At 43.3% G+C, this 21,964-nt stretch overlaps 2 protein-coding genes across 2 annotated transcripts; both read left to right on the forward strand.

The window, feature by feature from the left end:
• The first annotated feature begins 9,589 nt into the window (after nt 1-9,589).
• tmpob (thymopoietin b) lies at nt 9,590-13,200 on the forward strand. The gene is made up of 6 exons (XM_079162203.1): nt 9,590-10,191; nt 10,321-10,438; nt 10,814-10,969; nt 11,197-11,315; nt 11,405-11,508; nt 11,616-13,200. The coding sequence occupies exons 1-6, from the start codon at nt 9,958-9,960 to the stop codon at nt 11,998-12,000; spliced, it is 1,116 nt and encodes a 371-aa protein (XP_079018329.1). The 5' UTR covers nt 9,590-9,957; the 3' UTR covers nt 12,001-13,200.
• Nucleotides 13,201-17,220: 4,020 nt separating this feature from the next.
• On the forward strand, nt 17,221-20,490 carry ldhbb (lactate dehydrogenase Bb; the record flags this gene model as incomplete). Its single annotated transcript, XM_079163570.1, has 7 exons — nt 17,221-17,352; nt 18,235-18,352; nt 18,503-18,676; nt 18,755-18,928; nt 19,032-19,149; nt 19,665-19,788; nt 20,323-20,490. Exons 1-7 carry the CDS (start codon nt 17,224-17,226, stop codon nt 20,488-20,490), a joined length of 1,005 nt encoding a protein of 334 aa, XP_079019696.1. The 5' UTR covers nt 17,221-17,223.
• Nucleotides 20,491-21,964: the final 1,474 nt, after the last annotated feature.

Consider the following 21,964-nt stretch of genomic DNA (forward strand, 5'->3'; position numbering starts at 1 on the left):
TTATTTGATCACTCGTCATTGTCGGTTGACACAAGTTTTGGCAAAATTCACCACCAATGCTGGTTTCAGTCAACGCTGAAGCTGCAGTTGCTACAAGCCATTCATCATTTTTCCTGCAAAGAAATATGCAGATTTAAGAATTAGGCCATTTCTGTAAGTTGACTTACAACAACCTGTACAGCTGCGTCAATCTCATTCGCGCTTGTTACCATTTGTGTAGAAGGGTTTCTGGCCCTTTTTTCCGACTCTGGCACATGAAGGTGACGACGCCATTCTCAATCCCGCCTGCAAAGCTTTTATTGGCTCAGAGCCATCGATGAACACAACACCAGACCTTTTTGAATTTCTGAAAAAAATGTAGACAGCCATTCAGAGGGAGACTGTTTTGCTGCTTTTCTCCCATGCATGGTATCACCAGTAGGTTTCGGGTGTGCAAAGTTTCACTTAAAGCTCTGTCCATCGTCCAGCAGCTCAATAGCCTGCTGAGATGAAGTACGACCTGAGCGACTGAAAGACTTCCTCTCCGCTGTCCCTCTCACTGGGCACAGAGTGGGTGGATATGGTTAGCAGCAGTCATAACAAGCATTTCTCAAAATGAGCTTCATCTGATGACAACCTCGGACATATTGAATGCTCGACAGTGTTTTTCCAGTGGAAGTCTCTGATGATGCTGTCCAACAAAGACTTTTCTCTATAACCGTATAGAGAGAGGAAATAGAAGAAAAACAACATGTTTTTTTGGAAATGGAGCAGACATCATGCGGGAGAGCAATGTTTTAAGCATCTCGCACACAGCTGGACATGCACGGCTTCCTCAAGCTGCTACGAAACTTTTCACCGAATCCACCCTAAATCATTATGTTGTCACTTCAATTTCAGTCTCGCATATGGCATTTTATGTCTTAATGCATGTGGTTACTACACTTATTACTTCACCAGAGTGTGTCCATCAACTCGCAAAGCTTCACCAATAAACTAATTTCCATTTGCTTGTCTACTGCTGGTGTTGTAAGTAAATCTTTGCTTTCCATATCTGTGGTGACTGCCAGCGCTCACACAACCCACCCATCTGGTCTCATTTTGACACCCGAGGTTGCCATCGTGTAAGTCAGAAAAAATAAGAGCTATAGAAAGGTGACAACAGTTTTCCCTCCTAGTTTACCTCCCTGCACCACACTGAGTCTGACAAGCTGCTGAAAAATAGGACCGGGTCACATTTCAGCCTCAAAAGAATGTGCATGGGCTGTGAGTAACCCTGTGGTCTGCCTTGGCATGTTTGGTCTGGCTCTTCATTATATCATGTAGTGTGCCATTGAGGACCGAGGGCACGAACACCAAAGAGAAGTGCCGAGGGCGTTCCTACTTTGGACCAAAATTGACGCCACAACCTAATAGTAGCACTGTAATCAGTCTGCCCCTAATATTAGCACCATGACTTTTTTCTCCAGGGTGGCGGTCGGTGTGTTTGGCTCAGTGAATCCTCTTTGACCTCAAATTCAGTCCTGTCGCTTTGTAAAGCAACTCTTGGCATAATTAGCAGTCAGCACATTAATACAAATTCAACATTAACCTAATTTAAGATGCTTTTAGCTGCAGATAATTATACCAGTGATTTCAAAAACATCCTCAGTGTGTATAATACACTTATCCTTCTTAAAAACAGAGCAGATTACTGAATTGATCCGTTACGGACCTTCGGCATGTAAGATGTATTAACTTCTTGAGCTGTTTTTGCCACATGGTTTTATCATTGAACTCAGGATGTCTCATGGAACTGGTATTTTATCAAAACCAGAAGTGTTGGCGATGGCGGGCTGAAGCAGGCACAGAGAAAGAGTCCAGTTACAAAGAGGAATAAATTACGTGTCCCGAAAGGACTGGACATGAACTTTAATATAACTTGGACAATGCACTTGAAATCATGGTTGATAATAAATATCACCCCCCACTGGCGGTTGTTGCACCTCTCACACTGCAGCGTTGCCTTCCACTATCGCACCTGTGCTGAATTTGCAGGAAAACTCACCCGAAAGAGAAGAGCTTGTCAATTAAACTAGAAGCTGATCTGTGGTCAATCAAGCCACCCAGTATGCGCTCTCACTGTGAATTAAAATTAAAATTGATATCCCCAGCAAGGCCAATGTTTTTGTTCTGCCACTAAATGTCGGCGATTTATCATTCAAACATCCCAGGGTTTTGTGTAGGTCCTTTTGGACCTCAGGTTCAGTGGGTTTGATGCTCAGCCAGGGACAATATCCAATCCATGCCAAGAGTCCAAGCTGTGAACGCTTGTCTGAGAGTTACCGTAAATCCTTCTGCTCGCACCACTAAGAAGCTCAGAAAGCCACAGCTCTGCTATTTGCCACCCCTGTGGTCCTTACAGGTAGCCACTGAGACTCCCCAAATTATGATCTTTGTGTAGAGGGGAGCAACGCAAGAACAGAGCTCAATGGATAAAGGCCTACCTGTTGCCCCTTATTTTCCTCCGTGGATAAGGACCGGGGCTGTCAGTTTTCCTCTGCGTTGATTAATCTGGCACTTTATTGGATATGATCCTGATGATTAATGGCATATTATCCTGGAAAGGTTGCCATTGAGATTTCAGATATTTCCTGATTGAACCTGATATTTGTGGCTGTTATTCCTCAACTATTGAATGGGATATATACATAATACCATCTGCTCAATTAACCATTTACACTCATCTCACTGTAGAAATTACATTATTTTATGATTGGTCTAATGTCCCGATTGCTTAATTTAATTTATATGACTTCCTTTAAAACGTATTGCAGAGAAATGCCTACAAACTTTTATTCCCGCCTAAAAGAAACTCCAGGGAGCATTTATTCTGATCTATAGTAATTGAAGTGTAATCATTATTTTTTTTCTTCTGTTTCCCCTTGATTGAAAGTTACACCTTTCCCATCTTTTAAAAAAATCACTGATGAAGGTCAAATCATATCCATCACAGCCTCAATTGGATAATGGGTCATTTTTGTTAGAGATCCTCTGTCCTGATAGATCTCACTTGCAAATCATCATGAATAAGCATAATGCCAGTAAATGTGATAATGTTCTTAATTTAGACTTCTTTTTTTCCAGATGGAAAATGATCCGTCAGAGGGGTCCAGAAGGTGAAGTCCAACACTGCCCCCACCAGGAGTTCCCAGCAGGGTTCTGGGATCACACATCAAGGTCTGTCGCTGGCCCTCGACCCCTGCCGAGGCCTCTGTGATGGGGAGGAGCCAAGATTGAGTGGGCAGAAGGAGACAACACACCATAGCTGTGTGCAACTGCACAGTGAGTCCTTTCGCACGTTGCCATGCTGTAGCTGACCGCAGGATTGCAGTGTTTACTTAAGAGCCGGTGCATAAGAGAAAGGCGGACCACCGGCAGTCACCACCCGCCGGGCCCTGGGCAGGACCTGGGGCTCATCTTTGTTGAAAATGGCTGTGGAACCTGCCACCTCCCACCGGGCTGGACTATATTTAGCAACAAACTGAAAAACCTCTTCATTCTTAAAAAGCTGTTTAGGTTTCCATTGAGAAGGAGGTTCAGAGAAGGACGGGTGGTGATGCTGTACTTCTGTGGTCTGAGAGGTGCTTCTCTTTGCCCTGGACTCACCTGTACAAGATATTTATGTTAACTTACCTAGGGGGGAAATAGTCCATCTCCGAATGACAGTAAAATGTGATAAAATAAGAAGACGGGTCCTGGGGTCCCCAATAAGAGACATCGTTAGGAAGAAGGTGTTAAAATCTGTATGTGAAAAATACAAACACATGTAAGCTCACCGCCAATGTTCCTAAATTCTTAGCCGAGATATAAATCGATATTGATACTTTCTTCTGATCTGTTGACAGTAATTAACATGGAAAGGGACTACTGAGACGTTAAGCCCGTCAGGGTGCACATTAAATGTGAAATAACTCACAATATCTGAAAAAAGTCAAATAAGACTGCACTCTATGTACTGTATGTATGCAGGTGTAGGCAAAACAATAGGAATTCACACTGAATTTACAAGCTCCCTTTAATAGTCAAAACTAGCCAACTCGGAAATCAACAACTAAATAATGTGATTTTGTTAATGGTGCTACTTTTTTACCACACAGGATAGCTGTCCTAATTCCAGGTGTCTACTTTCTCAAACTTTTCTTTTAAGCATTTCAATGTTGAATATTTGACTATTTTTGTTGAAATGCAAAAACAATCAGTTTGCATGTTGCTTTCCTAATGAGAGTGAAGATTTGCTGACTCTTTTCTGTTCGCGTGCTGTTCTACTTCTTCTCTTCCCACTTCTCAACTTCTCACTGAACTCTGGAGGAGGGCAAATCCAAGTAAGGACATGCGTAGTCCATGTTTTCATTTGCCCTCATATATTCCTGAATAGTGAAACAATCCCTCTTTTCATGCCCATGGTTTCATTTAGTGGGTGGCGAGAGCACCACTATGATTGAGGATGAGGGAGCTGGGTGATTTTTTTTATTTTTTTTCCAAGGTGAGCACCTCATGGGAGATGACTGCTCGCTGCCATTAGTTTAAGTGCAGGAGTGTCAGTTAACCCGACACTGGCACCAGGAATACTTAATGCCAGATGGAGGGAGCTGTCCTTGAAGTCGTAACAAGCAGGCGCAGAGAAACAAGCGTTTATTCAGTGTGAGAGAACATAGAAAAAATTGATAACTTAGCAAGGTTACCACAAAGTGTACGTTAAATCCCACATAGGAAAGGGAGGGATAAAGGAGATTGAAGGGGGTGGGGAGGGGCAAAAGTCCAAAGTGGATAAAAACACAGTTTAGATGTTGCTGACTGTAATTTTTGATTGCGTTCAAAATATGCAGGAATATAAAACAAAGCAGCGGTTGTCACGCTGAAGGGTCCAGCTGCTTAAAAGGTGTCAAATTATTGTACCTCAGCTGGATACATCGGTGTTGGAAGCCAGGGGGTGAGGAAAGAGCCAAACCCAGCAGACTTTGGCACATTTGTCCTTCACCGCTGGCACGGATGAGCCACGCTGTGAGGCTTCAGAGCACCGATAGACCCCCACCGTTTTACTACCCAAAACTATGAGCTGCTGCAGGAGCCGGACCATGAAGACTACCTCCTGGAAGGACAGTAAATATGACGACAAGTGCTTTTTCCACACGATGCACCTCCTAGTCCACTGACCAAATAGTTGTGATGTAGGTCCAGCTAAAGAGCAGTCTATTCATGCAATAAGGCACCATGAGGCCTAAACGTTTCAGTTTTCAAGATTGAATAAATAAGATCATATCGGCTTGAAGTACCAGGTTTTTGGGAATGTGTCCTGGCTGCAGTAAAGACCGAGCTGAGAGCTATTACTTAAAATAACTCGACACCAGAAGGACCTCAAATCCACCAGTAAGGAAATTACAAACACAGTCATGTGAGTCTGTGGAAGCACCTCACACAAAGGTCCCCAAAGAGCTCTCTTGTTGTCAGCTTTTATAAAACCCATTCCCTTTTCTTTTTTGGTACTTAATTGAAAATTGAGCTTGAGTCCTGCCAACGATTGCAATAAAATGCTGAATACACTGAGCTGTTGGCATGTTCCCTGATCTGGCACTTGCACACAGGAGTGCTGCTGAGTCTCTGTTGATTGTCTACTTCTCATTCGTTAGGTACGGTTATTGCTGCCACTCCTGAACGGTGACTCCTCTCTTGAGTGAGGGGCCCGTGAGCTCAGAGCCCAGGCATCCTGGAAAGAGAGGAAACCGTCGAGGGGCACGGCGGTGTCACAACCGACACATCACAGGAGGCTTTTGAGAAAGTCTTTGGCTCTTCCCATACTGGTCCGGTACCCGTGTTCAGCCATGCGTACAGAAAAACTAAGCAGAGGCAGTTCTGTTGAGAGCGTCGGCCAAGTCAAGCACGGAAATATGTCTTTCCTGTTAACTCAAGAGTCTGGCAGTCACCTGTGTGAGGTTGCCCTCCTCTTTTAGTCGCGAGCCACCGGCCGTTCGGTTCGGCCGTGCCAGGCACGTTAACAAAAGGTCAACCTCGTGATGAACCATGAGTGAAGTCAAATGTGTGGTTTTTGAAATGTTACATTGTGTTTACAGAGTGTTACAAAGACACTATATTGTACTGCGTGTTGTTGTCTCTTAACTAAGAATGTTCACTTTGCTGGTTGTGTTGGCTGAAACAAGTTACCTTAGTTTCTACTAAGTGTAGAGTTCCTGAAGGCCCTGTCGTGGGGGAGCCAGGTCTGCGCTCATGAACAGTGGATATGTTTCTGTTTAGGCAGGGCTGGTGATCGTGTTTGGCACACAGTAGCTCATTAGCACATGCTCACCTTTAAACTGCATTAACTGTTTTTTGGCCACATGGGAGCAACTTTAGCATTCATTTGGGATTGTGTTTCTGGCCACCTGATGAATTTATGTCCAGTAATGTCTCTTCTCACCTGCTAGTCGCTAGCTGTGTTTCTCTGCTGTTTGGTGTTGAACAGATAGTGTACAGTGTGCTTTTAGAGCTGTTTAACTGACAACAGTTGCCTATTGGTGTTTAAAATGACGGCTCCGTGGAGAGTCAGGTGATCATGGCGGATTTGTCCCTACACACAATAATTTGATCCATTGCTAATATCGAAATGATTGATTATAGCAGCTTTACCTATGCACACAGAGTCCATGATCTCCTGAAGTGTGAAGTGGAAAAAAAGATTTGCATCAGTGAAGCTCCTTTGCGTTGGAGTGCATTTGCAGTGGCAGAAGAGGCACTTTCAGAAGCTCTAACGGACCAAATTTGTCTTGATCCTTTTTATGTCAGTGCATTACATTTTGAGGAGATGGATGGCCTATGTTAAGTTTTCCTCTCAGTGATCCAACATGGCATCACATGGGTGCCTCACTGTGGAGACTCAGTAGAAATTCTTCATTCACTACATGAAAGTTCACACACAGTAATGTTTGCCTTAAGTTCAGTGAGGACACGAGTAAGTGTGTGTCTGCACTCAATGGCCAAATAAAACGGGAAAAGCCCGAATCATAATAGTAACGCAAATATACGGAGGAGTACTTATGATACAAACAGGCAGGTGGCCAAATGGGCATCAACAAGGACCGGGAAGGGGAGTCTCATTTTTCCTTCAGACAGAAATGTCTACAACTAAGTGTGTGTCCTTCAAGTAGAATTTGGATTGTCAACAGATGAAAATATACTGTGTGAGCACTACAAGATGGCTGTTCTTAGGCCAGGACACACAAATATCAGCTCCTGTGAAATACACTGCTGACACTGCCTGCTCCCTGCCCTCCGTTGTGCACAGGAAGTTTCCTGTGCATGATCTCAGGACTTGATCTCAATTAGTTTGGCGCTGTGCAAACATCCTCTGAGGATTAGAGATTGTTGTCATTAGTGCAGGAAAACTTTTATGTGAATTTTGTCAAACAAATCACACTTTTACAAAAGAAATTATATAAGAAAAACAGCTGAATGTTTAGTTATTGTGTAAATCTGGACCAAGCAACAGATTGATGTCCATGAGGTGACGAGGGCTGTGATCGTTGTGCTGAAATGTCATAACTAGGTAGGCTATAACTAAGTATGTGTTGTGTTGTGTCAGTGGAATTGGATCAGACATCCTCTGGGTGGTAAAGGTTGACTTTTCCTAAGCTACTTCTGTGGTTGGCTCAATTGGGATTTAGAAATGTTTAAAATCCAAGATAAACTTGACCGAGGAGTCTGTGTTCAACATTTTTCTAAATGATCAGAAATCCCCTGTTAGAACATGGACGCTTTAGTTTGAGATGTGCCGCGTTTTCCAAACACTATAACATTTAATGATTCAATCCAACTTTCTTTAAGTAACTGCACGCAGGCCTTTATTTTCACATACATTGCTTTTTTTTTCTTTAACGGTCGTTTCATTTGTCTCCTATATATTTTTACAATCTTCCGTCAAGTAATGCCATCGATTAAACTGACTGTTCGACATCAGATGGAGCAGTTCCATTTTCAATGAACTCATTCTGAAAATGTGAATGTTGACGATTAAAGAGCGGGCTTTGATCATTTTTCAGAGGCCATGACTGTTATGCTTAAAGAGGCACTCTCTATGTTTCTTGGCTCACTCCTTATTTTCTGTATAAATTACATACAAAGAAAGCTTAAGAGGTGTTTCTCAAGGGCTCAACATTTTTATGCTTACACTCCATTGGCAAATGTACTATGGAAAAGCTGAACTGTACTTGAAGTGCTGTATTTTGGTGTGGTTTGGAGCTGAGGTGGGGATCAATTGCTTGGTTTCTGCAGCAGCATCCCAGAAAGCCCCAGAGAGGCCGGTCTGAAGGACAGGTGGGGAGCCACACAGTGCCACCTCAAACCACTGTCCCCGCGACAGGAAGGGGGGAGGCCTCACCACAGGGTTAGAGACCAGCATGCCCAGAGACCCAGGAGAGACCCAGGTGGTCAAACATTGCCATGTCTGTGCACGAGTGTGTAGGGCTGCAACTTGCAATTATTTTCATTATTGATTCATCAATCAATTATTTGATTTAATTCATAATTTAGTCCACAAGATGTCAAACAATACTGGAAGATGTGCCTGGCTCCAGTACTCTTGAGTTGCTGTCCTCATCTTGTATTTGTTCAGCTATGTGAAATAAAATAGCAACTCAGTAGGATTATCAGGCTACTGGTACTTTAAATGTCTTGTTTTGTCCGAAAACAGTCTGAATCACAAATATTTTCAATTTGCAATAATATAAAACAGACAAAAGCAGCAAATCCTCACATTGGAAAAGGAGCAGTTTGTGCTTGTTGAAGGGGGACTGGAGGAAAGTGATTATTGTGTCATTGTTTGATTTTATGCTTCTCCCTGTGTTCTTAACTTTATCATTTTACTATTGACCACCTCTGTGCATCTAGCTGTTCCCAGGTCAAGGCCGAATAGTGATCGTGCTGATGCAGCCTCATCTTTGTCTCCTTCGGCTTTCCCTTGATTTTATTTTGTAGTTTGTACACTTACTTCTTCTTATATCTCTCTCTTATAACCGTATCCAGCCTGCCTGCTGGCTGGTTATTGAATATGAAACCTAAAATAAGACTCAACCCTTGTCTCTTTTGAATAATGTGGCTCATGCTGCCCTCCTCTGTTACAGAGGCAGACTTCATCTCTGTGACCTCACATTCACTCAATGCCACACTCTGTAATCTGAAAATCATTGGTGAAGCTGTAGTTATTGTTATTAACTGCTATATTAATGCATGATGCAAACATGCTACATGCTGAACATACAGAGTAACACCCACTGCTGTTAAGTCGCCATTAACATCGTCTTCTCGTCACGCGATGCGACTCATTTTCATTATTTAAACTCGTATTTGTCTACGTATCAAAACAATAACTTAAATTACGCCAATTACTTCAAACAATATTGGAAATATCAGCAGGATTAACGTGAACTCGTTGTCTGTACCACGGCCTGCTTGTTTCTTTGTGGCAGCGGCCTGCACGCGAGCCTGCCATTCACAGCCAGCCAATCAGAGCGCAGCTTACTGGGCTCTTCCACCCAATAGCGGGGCCGGTTGTTGTTGTTTGGCCCTGTTGCGACCGCGGACAGACAGAAGCAAGTGGACCGGTTTAGAAGCTAAGCTACTTTAATCACATTGCAGCGCGTTCATTTTGATTGTTTGCATCGGCTTCCGTTTGCAGCACGCGCGTATCCGTTAGCGAAAAATCCGATGTACCTGTGAATGTTTCATCCAGCGGGCTAAGAAGCAAACACGCGCATTTTTAGGCAAACCGCGCCTGTGCTGCTAGCTGAATTGGCGCCAGTCGTGCTTGACAACAGCCGTTATTCGGTCACGTTCTTGGTGTTGTTGTTGTTTTTAGCGGCTCTTCAGTGAAACGAGCTAATTTCCGTTAGCGGGGAAAAAAAATACAAAATTAAGAAAGCGCACGATAGCTAAAATATAAAGTTAAGAATGGCAGATTTCCTCGAAGATCCGTCGGTTCTCACGAAGGAAAAGCTGAAGAACGAGCTTGCAGCCAACAATGTGCCACTTCCCACCGGAGAGCATAAGAAAGAAGTGTACGTGCAGCTGTATCTGAAGAACTTAACGGCTCTAAACAACAAGAAGAGTCCGTCTGTAGACACCTTCTCCAGCGACGAAGAGCTGCCTACTCCCGTGGTCTCCAACAAGAGTCGATCTGGAAGAGTAGGTTTGAATTGTTTTATTCGTGAATAGCTGTGATATGTTGCTGGGGTCGCCTGTGTGTGACGTTATTGATAGAACACGTGTGAGTTACGACTTGTATGATTATATTTAACTTAATTATTTCTGCAGAAAGCAACCAAAAAGACAGACAAGCCTCGCACAGAGGAGGTGGAGGTGACAGATCTCACTGATGAAGATTTAAAACAACAGCTGGAGAAACGTGGTGTGGACACGGGACCCATTGTTGGTGAGTTCCTTCAGGCCTGTGTCAGAAATCATGAGACATAAGATGAGGTTAAAGATATTCAAAGAGGCAGAGAAGTCTGATTAGAAATACATTTATCTGCATTATTAATACATTTGGCAAGAATCCTTTAAATTTGGTTTGTTTTGACCAGCTGTTAGATCAAATATAACAAATACTTGCAAACACAGGTCATTGCTGTGTTTCCAAGTAATCGTGTTTAAATGACTTAATTGAACAAAATGTATAAATCCTAAATAAATATGTAATTCGTCCTATTTTGCCCCACCCCCCCCCCCCCCCCCCCCCCCCCCCCCCCCCCCCCCCCCCCCCCCCCCCCCCCCCCCCCCCCCCCCCCCCCCCCCCTCCTCCGTTCAGCCACCACCCGTAAGTTGTATGAGAAGAAGCTGCAGAAGCTTCTGGACCAGCCTCCAGCTGAACCTGAAGCTCCTACAGACGTCACAGCTCTCCCCAAAGCAGACAGCAACCAGAACGGCAACACCAATTCTGACCAGTACAGTGACAAGGAAGATGGTGAGCTCTGAGCGCACATCACCTGTGAGCTTTTTAAAAGTTCACATCACTTACCAAGTGCCCATAACGTGGCCTGAATATGTCGGTATGTTGTCTTTTCTTAAGTGAAGTTAACCAGACTCTGCTTCATGCAACAGGTCCTTGATTAAATGTTGGGAAAACACAGATTACAGTACTGACGGCTTCATGTTTCACTGTTGTGTTAATGTTGCATGTATTGTTTTCAGAGGAAATTGCTGCCCCTGAACCAGAACCAGAACCCGTTCCTGTGGTGGAGACATCTGTGAGGAGCAGAGGGAAAACTCCAGTTACCTTCAGAACCACCAGCAGCAGACGACAAACCAAGGTGAGGCACATTTTTGCCATTTCCACTCTTTGTGATAGGAGCATATTTTAAGTTTGTATTAAAAACATTTTTCAATATTAAACTGACAGGTGGTGGTGGAGAAAATTCTTACTGAAGAAACTCCTAAGAAGGCCAGCGAGAGTGTTGTTGAAGATATTCTTGCCAACGAAATAAACACACCAACAGGCATGAGGTAACAGGCACATGAGTCATGTGCTGCACAATTAAAATGTTCAAGTGGATCTTGGATTAAGATACGTTTGTGTCCAGCCTAACAGTTTGATTTGTTTCCCTGATCAGTGCGACCTGCAGGCGTCCGATCCGAGGGGCCGCCGGTCGACCTTTAAAAGCAAGCGAATACTGGCTGGACGAGTCCCGTCTGCCGCACAGCGTCCACACCGAGACCCGCTCGTACTCTGAGTCTTCATCCAGAGTGGGCGGCTCCGGCTCCGGCTCCTCGAGCAAAGCGCCTGCCCGACGAGGCTTCCCGTCTCTGTTGCTCCTGCTCCTCGTTGTGGTGGCTGGTTCTCTCTTCTATGCCTACCAGAACCTGGATGCTGACCGCATCAACGCCCTCAAAGGCCTCTTAAACAACGCCATCGTCCCCCTTCAGGGCGTTGTGAACAACGCAGCCACCTACCTGGGCATCAGCAGCAGCGGTACTCCAGAGGGCGCCGGTAAGTAAAGACCCTCAGCAGTCTCCCCCCCACCCCACCCCACCCCACCCCCACGCCGCCGCCCTGCCACAGCACACCACAACTCACGCAGCAAACTTGGCTCACCTCTTCTCTTTACCCCCGCGGTTGGACAAAGGTTGCAGATTTAATTGGAACGCTGAACTTTCTCCTTTCTGGACTTTGGCTTTCCTCCCACCATAAGAGGAACTGGTAGCTTCTGGATAACACTGTTTTTATGGCAGTCCGAAGAGACTCATTTTATTGTTGATTTTAATCTGTGAATCGTTTGTGTCTTTGTGTGTATTTAACCCCTTGTGTGTAGAAACAGGTGAAGAATGGAGAGGCCAGTTTGTCCATGCATGGTTGTAGTTTTTGACGGTCATACTGTAGTGTCTAACTCTCTGTGCCAGGTGTTTTTTCTGATGGTGAAGTGCCTGGACACTCTTAGCACGTAGTGCCCTCCCATTTTCACGCACAAAGCAGTGCTCCTACTAATGCCAGAATGTTAGCTGTTGTTTCTGTATGCATTTCAAAATTAGCTCTAGACTTAGGTAGAGTGATTCATTCTTTCTATGGTGCTCAGGTCGATTCAGCTCAAACTTTTTAATGTGGTCTGTGCTGGGAGGAGGCACGTGGTGTAATCAGGTCGCATCACTGCATGAGGAAAATCCGCCCACATTCAGGAGGAATAAAAACCTTTTCAAAGGCTGTTGATCACTGCTGGAGTCGTTGCATACGGGGCTCTATGGCTAAAATTATTATTCTGTGGATTGTTATCCAGAATATTTACTTTTAATATCTCTTATCAACGTCCTCATCAGTTTACAAGCAAAATTGTAAATGAATCGGGTTTTTAGTTTTGATTATCTTCCACTTATTTGACAGTTCCTCCTCCTTAAGGAAACGGTGTTCGGTCATGGATTATCGATTAGCCAGTCCTGCCAGTGTTTCCTTTTGAATTTACAATGCTTTGGGTTTTAGTGCTCTGTTGTGCTTTTCTTTCTGTTTTTATTAGATTTCTGATCCTTCAGTCCTGTATGCAGGATTGGCTGTTGCAGTGCACCCACATAGCCCAGCTCACTGGCTGCATGTGTCCAGTCACATGGAGGAAGTTAATAAAGTGATTCTCTTCAGAGAAGAATTGTCTTTGACTACTTCTGCCTGAGCAAATTACCACAATGAAGAGACGGTGTGTTCACCTGCTGGGAGAGGGGATGTGTGTGTGGGGGGGGGGGGGGGGGTTCTGGGGCGTCTTGGTTTCTATTTTGATATTTTTCTAAAATGGTATGTTCAACTTTTTATAGCACATTTGAAAGCAATATGTAATACATGAAAGTGATACTGTATCTTAATTTGAACTTTGCTGACTCGACACAAATGAGTCATTAACGGGCAGCTCTCCCACAACGGACACAAACGACGGGTTATGTGGGTAAGGATTGTGAATCTGTTTATTTATGATGATGTAGGCAGTGTATCATAAAATAAACGTGCTATTACCAGACTTCTTGTTTCTCGTTGTCTTCTGTAGCACTGTTTGGGCAATACCAGTGTTTTTGCACTTTTTAACCATTTTATCGCAACACATTTACAATGCTACTAATATTCCCAAACAAGCCATGCTTTTTAGGATTTTAGAAGAAGTCTTTAATTAACACAAGTCACATAATCAATATGAGGTAAATGTGTTATAAAGTGATGTTTAGTAAAGGGAACATTCGCCACCTGTTATGCGGATGCCCAGTCAGTGTTGATGCTAAATATAATCTAGCTAGTTTGCAATACAAGCGAAGAAAACAATGAAGTTACGTTTTTTTTCTTAGCGACATCTAGAGATGGAGATTAATAATCCAAGCTGAAATAGCATCCTGTAGTTCTTCCTTCCATCCGTCTACATCACTGTCACGTTAAATGACGGCGCTGGATGCAGGAACAACATATTTTGCAGCTGAAATATCATCTTACTAGGACGCACTGAGGATTTTATTGCTACGATTGACATTTATCATCAACACTGATTGGACATCCACATAAAAGGTGACAAGCTTTCCCTTTAACGTTAGTTGAAAATAACTCAGTCATGTGACTTGACTCAGTTAATATTCTAAATACATTAGTTTTAAACACAGCTCCCAGTCTAATAATCTGACACCTGATGGTGGAGGTTAACGTAAACCCTTCCAACAATACAAACATTTAAAACGCTAGCTCGTGTTAGTTTGCCAGCTGTTGGAAGAGGCGACTTGAGTGGTTGAAGATGCTTTACCGGAAAAAGGGTTTCAATTAACGTTTTCTCACCGTGCACATTTTCCTTCTGTCCTCGTGGCCTCTGTACACTAGAATGTGTTTTTAATGTGACAGCTTGAGCAGGTAAGTCCCTGCAGCTCCCTGCTGTTAACCCTGTCCCTGACAGAGCGCATACACTGCTGTGGCTTTCATGTTAAACTCCTGGATGCTGTGAAGTCGCCTTACCTGCAGTCCTACAGCCTTATTATTTGTCAAAGAGGTAAATATAGTTGTTGCATTTTCTAACACCATCAAATTACGATGTTTATTGTATTTTTTTTTATCCTAAATGCTTCTCAGAAAAAAGGATGTGGAACACTAAATTGATTATGTTCTTATTTTTGTGTTTTGTCCGTTCCTGAGTGCAGCCAGTGGCTGACCAATTACAAATAAGCGTAGAGAGGGGAAACAACATTTTAAGGCTTTTAGTCTGTAGGTTAGAAAGATGTTTATCATATTCTAAAGTGGACGACATGATTGGCTGATTGTCGCCAAATGCTAATACCCAATATGTATTTACCAGAAGGCTAATGGTGATGTTGACGTTGAGTGTAGCTGCCCTTCACAGCTAGTCAGATGTCTCTCTTGTGTTTTTCACTGCATTTGTTGTGCTCCAACTTTGATTATCCCTCTGCCGGCTCAGTGGCGCCTGTGCTTTACGAAGAAATGCAGCGCAGCATTCAGTGTCCTCAAGAGGCTCGGATTTAAGAGCGAGTAAGTGACTGAAACCTGCTGTCTGTGGTAACAAAGCCACATCAGACACCCTGATATCGTTCTCTTCTGGAGCAGCTCCCTGGCTCTGAAACGCTGGACTCATTTTCATGTGAAGCGGTCAGCTCGGCCAAAACACTGCATCGGCCCTTCAACTGGACCTCAATCAGTGCAGAGAGGCTGTGAGGCAGGTGCTTATTTCATGGCTTTGCACAAAAGGCATTATTATAATTGTGAAGTGGTATGTGGGCTAGCTTTCTTTCTTTTCTGCCAGCAAATCTGTGTTGTTGTCGGTGAATGTGTACCAGCTGACTGAGGTGACCCTTGGAGTGCCAAAATGAGACTTTGCAGGGGATGGAGAGGCTTAGTCAATTAATTAAATCCAGTCGGCTGCAGACTGACAGCACAACAGGAAGAGGAGCAGGCACACAGGACCGCACACCAAGCTTGAGTCTGACTGACCTGTTGACAAAAGGACGAGGACTTGCACTCAAAGTGACCGGACCCTCAAGACAACAGGTGAACAGCCATGATTTCCTTTGTTATGTGTACATTTTAAATATCTGCCGGATGCACACAGATCTAGACTGGATTTGATTGGATTCTGGTTTGGATTTGTCAAATTGTGGTGAAGGTTCTGCTGTCCAACCTTTTCTTTATAAAATGATAACTTTTGTTTTGTACGCATCCTCTTCCTGCTCTGATGCTGCGACACCATTATCAAAGTTAAATGATTTACACATTGTATTGTCCCTGCAGTGTAGAAGTCATACTGAAATTGACTGTTCTCGTGCTTAATGTGTTGTCTGGCTCCTGCACTGTCTGTGTTCAAGTTCAAGGGAGACTTAACCTCATCAGTCAAATACAAATATTCAACACGTTGCTACACAACAGCTGTGTTATCTACAATCTGGGTTTTAAAAAGGCTAATTCTCTGATGATACTTTGGTTCCTCGATCATTCAGGTACCAACAATGTTTTTATTTACGTAATTAAAAGTGTCCCCACTGTGACCTTGCAGGCTAAGCCACCTCATTGACCAGTCGTGTTTACATGCTTTGGCTTTCTCTCTGTGATCCAGTTTCACGCGAAGGCTAATGAATGGACACTTTACCCGTGCACTTTTAATGGTACGTTCATCCTACTTCAGAGATGGCAAATTGAGAGAGCGATAGCTAATTTCTGCAGATGTGCATTGTCGTTCACAATAACATGATTTACTTCATTCCGAAGCGGTAATCTCATGCACAGACAACCTCTTGTATTATACTATTTACAACTTGCAGCATAAATGTGCTAAGAATTCAGTCTGTTATTACTAAACAGTGGCAATAACATAGCCGTATTAATGGGGAGTAAGGATTATGTAATATACTGCATCTATTCAGAGAGAATTTTTGTAAAATGATCTGTAAACTTCTTCTTACACTGTATATGACAGAGGTAATGTATAATTGTTAGATGCAAGGTTAATGTTCATCTGCAGTTGCAGCAGATGGCGGCAGCGTTAAGGGATTACAGTAACTCCTTTAACTGTTTGCAGTCCCTCAGTCAAATTCGGCATCCGATTATAGTGCTCCGTCCTCTATTTGGGGAGGAGGGTGGGGGGGGGGGGGGGGGGAGAGGAGCCGGTCCTGAGTCACATGTGCTCCGAGCTGCAGCTGACCGGATACCTGCCTCGATTTTCTGGTTTGCACAAATAGTAACTGTGGGAGGTGGATGTGGATGCAAGGGGTACGCAGCTCTGTGGGAAACACACCTTAGGTACCCGTTCACTTTGCCATGCTGGTTACATGTTGGTATTTATACCTCGCAGCTCGGAGCCTCGCCAAACAATGCAAGTATTGCTGCTGTTTTTTGTATCTGGGTGCTTGTCATTTCAAGGTGATCTCTGCAGAAAGATAATGTGTGGGACAAAGCTCTGTCAGTGTGTTTCCTCTCTTCTTTTTTTGTAATTGATCTAGATGAGAGTAGTCATGCTTGCATTAGTGCTACTGAGGTAAATGTCTGGCCTAATTTTGAATCCCTCTACACTCAGAATATAAAATATGACGTCCTGAATGCAATATTTATGAAGTTTGAGCACGCAGCTTTCTGGATGCAGGACTGTTTCCCTCAGTTGTGCCTGTGCATAGTGTTTGTCACTTGTCTACAGTCAACATATTTTCTGACCAGGAACATTCTTCTCTTCCTCCTTCCTCCCCATCTTCATTTTACTCTCCTCAGCACTGATCATGGCCTCAATTCTGCAGAAGCTGATCACCCCGCTGGTCAGTGGTCCTCCTGAGCCCCCCAGGAATAAAGTGACAGTGGTGGGCGTGGGCCAGGTTGGCATGGCCTGTGCTATCAGCATCCTGCTCAGGGTAAGAGCTCCACTAGTTTTGCCTCAGATTATCTTCACGCCTGCTGGTGTCACAGGACGGGATAATACCCGGGATTCTTCCAGACTGACACCGGATTATTACTGCTCTCTTGGTGTCTGATCTGTTATCCCTTCACTGTCCTTATTGAGGGGTGGTGACAGTGAAAAAAAAATGTATTCGTCACCAAAAGCTGTATCTCAGTATGTAGAGTGGTCGTCCTCCCAGAAGGTTGGCGGCTCTATCTCTGCTTCCCACTGTCTGCATGTTGAAGTGCCTTTGAGCGAGACACTGAAGTTGCTCCACTGTTACTAAATGCTGAGGATGGGTTAGAGCTCAAATTTCAAAATACAGTTTAACACAATGACTTTCTACTAAAACAACTCAAATTGGGCTGCAGTTTTCTGTCTGTGCAGTATAGTAATGACAGTAATTTTAGCTTATTTATGGCCTCCCCAATTACAATTGTATTTACATTTTGTTTTATCTGAATGGAGTTTGAGAAAGTTTTCAATTGCAAGCCATCCCGTCTTACACTTCATTCAGGCAATCCTGCAGTAAAACTATATTATTTTATTCATAATTTATGCTCTATATATAGTTGAGTGTCTTCTGTGTAAAAGTGGTGTAAAAAAAAGCCAAAGCAACTTATAATGTGGCCTTATTGGAGAACATACATGCAGAAAACTGTGGTTTAGAATGGCCAGTGGATGTACCAATTGGAGGCTATGCTACAATAGTGTGTCAGGTATATATTTAGTCCCTAAAACAAACAGGTTGAACCTCTCTATTTAGGTTAGTTCAACTGGGAACTCCAATTGCAGAAACAGGTAGATTACTGAATGAGTGTACTGTGTAGTTCTGAATTTGCCTGATGTGTTGCAGGAGCTGTCTGATGAACTGGCCCTGGTGGACGTGATGGAGGACAAGCTGAAAGGAGAGATGATGGACCTGCAGCACGGCAGCCTCTTCCTCAAAACCTCCAAAATAGTCGCAGACAAAGGCAAGTTTACGCCTCAGACATTGTAGTGTGCAGCTAACTGGCAAGCACTGTCACTGAACCATTGTTGTCCTTTGTTTATAGACACCTGGGCTTAGATGGGAATTTGACAGTGAGGACACTAAACCCTTCTGACTACTCCTTCTCTTTCAGACTACTCCGTGTCAGCGAACTCCCGCATCGTGGTGGTGACAGCTGGAGTCCGTCAGCAGGAAGGAGAGAGCCGGCTGAACCTCGTCCAGAGAAACGTCAACATCTTCAAACACATTGTCCCTCAGATCGTCAGATACAGCCCCGACTGCACCATCATTGTGGTTTCCAACCCAGGTACTCTCCAACGCACATCTCTTACACACAGACATACAGTATGCACCCTCTAATAATGATAACAACACTCTTTAACAGTCGATGTGCTGACTTATGTAACCTGGAAACTGAGCGGCCTTCCCCAGCACCGCGTCATCGGCAGCGGCACCAACTTGGACTCGGCGCGCTTTCGCTTCCTGATGGCCGACAAACTGGGAATCCACCCCAGCAGCTTCAACGGCTGGATCCTGGGAGAACATGGAGACACCAGTGGTGAGGATCTGTTGGACGTCTGAATGTTGTTGTGTTATTGACAAACGACTGTGATGTGTGGAGCATGTGGACGAAGGTCAATGGTTTCAGTGTGTGTTTCTAGTGCCTGTGTGGAGCGGAACAAACGTGGCGGGAGTCAACCTGCAGACCCTAAACCCGGACATCGGCACTGACTGTGACGAAGAGAACTGGATGGAAACACACAAGATGGTGGTGGACAGGTGGGCCACAGTTCCTTGACTGATATATATTCATCAGCCTTGTAGAAAAGGGTGATCATTCAACATTGTTGTTTAACACCTCACCTTGTAATCATACTCGTATATAGATATTTTTGTTCACTCTTCTCACATCTAAAGGAATAATACCACTCGAATATTTTCATCAAGACCTTAAATACTCATAGTTTTAGATATATGTATAGTTTTCAACATGTTTTTATATATAATAAATCATTTTCCTAAATAATATTTCACATTAGTTCAACTTTGTTATCTTAGTTTAATACTAATACTATAATACTCGTCACATATCAAAACAGACAAAGTGATAACTATTGGCTATTGATTAATTGTATCCATATTGCCCTCAATTGTCACCTGTTTGAACTAGCATTGTATTGGTATGAAAATCGGACAGTGAAAAAGTGATAAATTCGAGGACAAGACATAAAAAGTTCATCATGCAGTCAGACAAAAATGTCCGTCCCCCCTAAAGCCGTGTCCTGTCCTCTCAGTGCCTACGAGGTGATCAAACTGAAGGGTTACACCAACTGGGCCATCGGTCTGAGTGTAGCTGACCTGACAGAAAGCCTCATCAGGAACATGAACAGGATTCATCCTGTTTCCACCATGGTGAAGGTAAAGGCTGCTCACACACACACACATTCATTTTCGCTTAAGACAGAACCTGCAGTGAGCTGTATCTTATCTCTAAACCGTACTGTTGCCTACAAAAACTATGTTGTTTTGTAGCGACATGTATGTATCTAAATCAGTGGCAATGAAGTACTTTTATGTTACTTTTTAGCATAAATATTCATTTTTTGATTGATTTTTTTGCAAGGAATGTCAGCAAAGAGGTTTAATTTGCATAAATGTGGATTGTTCGTGATCATATTGAGTCTAAAGTTTCATTTGTAAAACAAAAGCTGAAACAGTAGCTGATTAATTTTGAAGTTCAGTTCACAGAGTGAATCAATTTAATATATTATATATATATTTAATATATTTGATATTTGGTGTGAAAAACAAATCAAGTAATAATGACAGTTAGTTTGAAGCCTTTGCATTCAGGTTCAAATGTTGGGTTCTTTGTAGCTTACGGTTTCTTCAAATGTAAGCACAAGAATTGACATTTTTGCTGACAGTGCGTTTTTTGTTCATCGTGTCCAGGGCATGTATGGGATCAGTGACGAGGTGTACCTGAGTCTGCCCTGCGTGCTGAACAGCGGAGGTGTGGCCAGCGTGGTCAACATGACCCTGACCGATGACGAGGTGGCCCAGCTGCAGGCCAGTGCCGAAACGCTGTGGGACATCCAGAAGGACCTGCAGGACGTCTAACTGAACAGCAGGGGGCGCTGCAGCCCTTCCCTCCTGACCTATTATCACTCTGCAGTCACTAAGCGCCACACAGCGCCACCCTTCACACCTTCATCCCACTGCCCTCTGTAGATTCACAGGCGTACGAGAGATGTAGCTGTAGGTGTCAGTTTGTGACATTAACTGAGTGAAATGCTGCTCTGACTCATCTGCCCTCGGCTGTTTTTGCAGTGTGGGACCGTGTGTCACTCATGTTGCTTTGGTGTGTAATAAAGCAAGTTAGTTGTTGCTTGAACAGTAAAGTGCACTGGAAGTTTAATCTAAAAAGTTACAATGACAACTTAAACAAATCCTAAAACATTGAAAGCTCCTGAGGTGATTTTATTGGGACGTGGGTGCTTTTTCTGAATCTCAGCCCTACAGTCAGAACATTTGTTGGAAGTGTTATCACAGACATTCATTGTTTTAATGGATGAACTCCTAATAAAAGCTTTAGTTCAAATCTTTTGATTAGAGGTTTAGGTATCCTGGAATAAAAGGTTTAATATGGTGCATGGTTGCATAATATGAGGGCGTGTCTTGCACATAGTTCTGCACACAATGCAAAGAAACAGTCCACAGATAAGTTGATATTTCCTTCCACATGTATTGGATCTTCATTGTAAACAAATTAAATCAAGCCCTTTAAAGAATGGTCTGGTGTCAGAAAATCATTATTGTGCAAGATCTTTCGAATGACAACATGTCGGGTTCATTCACATGTGATGATCACATGGTGAACATCTTCCATAACTAAGAAGCTGTTTGATTAGGAGTCATACACATACACTTTTATTCTGATTTATGTCTACAAACAGGATTAAAACTCTTCTCAGCTGGTGACCTTTCATTGACTCAGTCACGAGTTCAGGCTGCCACTTCCAATAGACCTCACGGGGCCACCTCTCTCCGACAGTGTGTTGATGATGACTTAGTGATGTTTAGCATGGTGTTAATCACTGTGTGGTGTGAATTACTTAATTGTTGCCCCAAGCTGACACAGACTTCTTCTTTTTTCTTCTTAGTAGATAAATTGTACGACTGTGAAAGAAAATCCTTCAATGTTGGACACACAGCTCACTGACAAGGCAAGGGAATTTAATTTATTTAGCACGTTTGATTACAAGTAAACTCAAACAGCCACAAGTATAAGAAAACATAATGAATACAAGAATGCAACAATAAGACTATCTTCACACATATTTCAAATCCAGCTGTTGTTCATCCTGGTAATTATCTGGATTGCCTCCACCTGAGGAAGAAAATAGATTTGGATGTAAATCTTTGATTTGCTGTGTTGTTGATAACTTTCGGGTTTTTTTACCTTCTTCAACAGCTCGCTGCAGAAGCTCCAGAAGAACGGAAGACAAAAACAGTCCGGGTCCATCACGGCTCTGGTTGTGAGTCACTGCAGAGACATTTAAAAAGTAATCGTCCGAGTAAATATGTCATAAAA

Source organism: Pholis gunnellus (assembly GCF_910591455.1).
Source record: "Pholis gunnellus genome assembly, chromosome: 7".
Taxonomy (NCBI): domain Eukaryota; kingdom Metazoa; phylum Chordata; class Actinopteri; order Perciformes; family Pholidae; genus Pholis; species Pholis gunnellus.

Coding starts and splice junctions, on each gene's coding strand:
- tmpob (XM_079162203.1), top strand. CDS start 9,958: ATGGCAGATTTCCTCGAAGATCCGTCGGTTCTCACGAAGGAAAAGCTG. Junction 10,192..10,320: donor ACAAGAGTCGATCTGGAAGA/GTAGGTTTGAAT, acceptor TTATTTCTGCAG/AAAGCAACCAAAAAGACAGA. Junction 10,970..11,196: donor GTACAGTGACAAGGAAGATG/GTGAGCTCTGAG, acceptor TATTGTTTTCAG/AGGAAATTGCTGCCCCTGAA.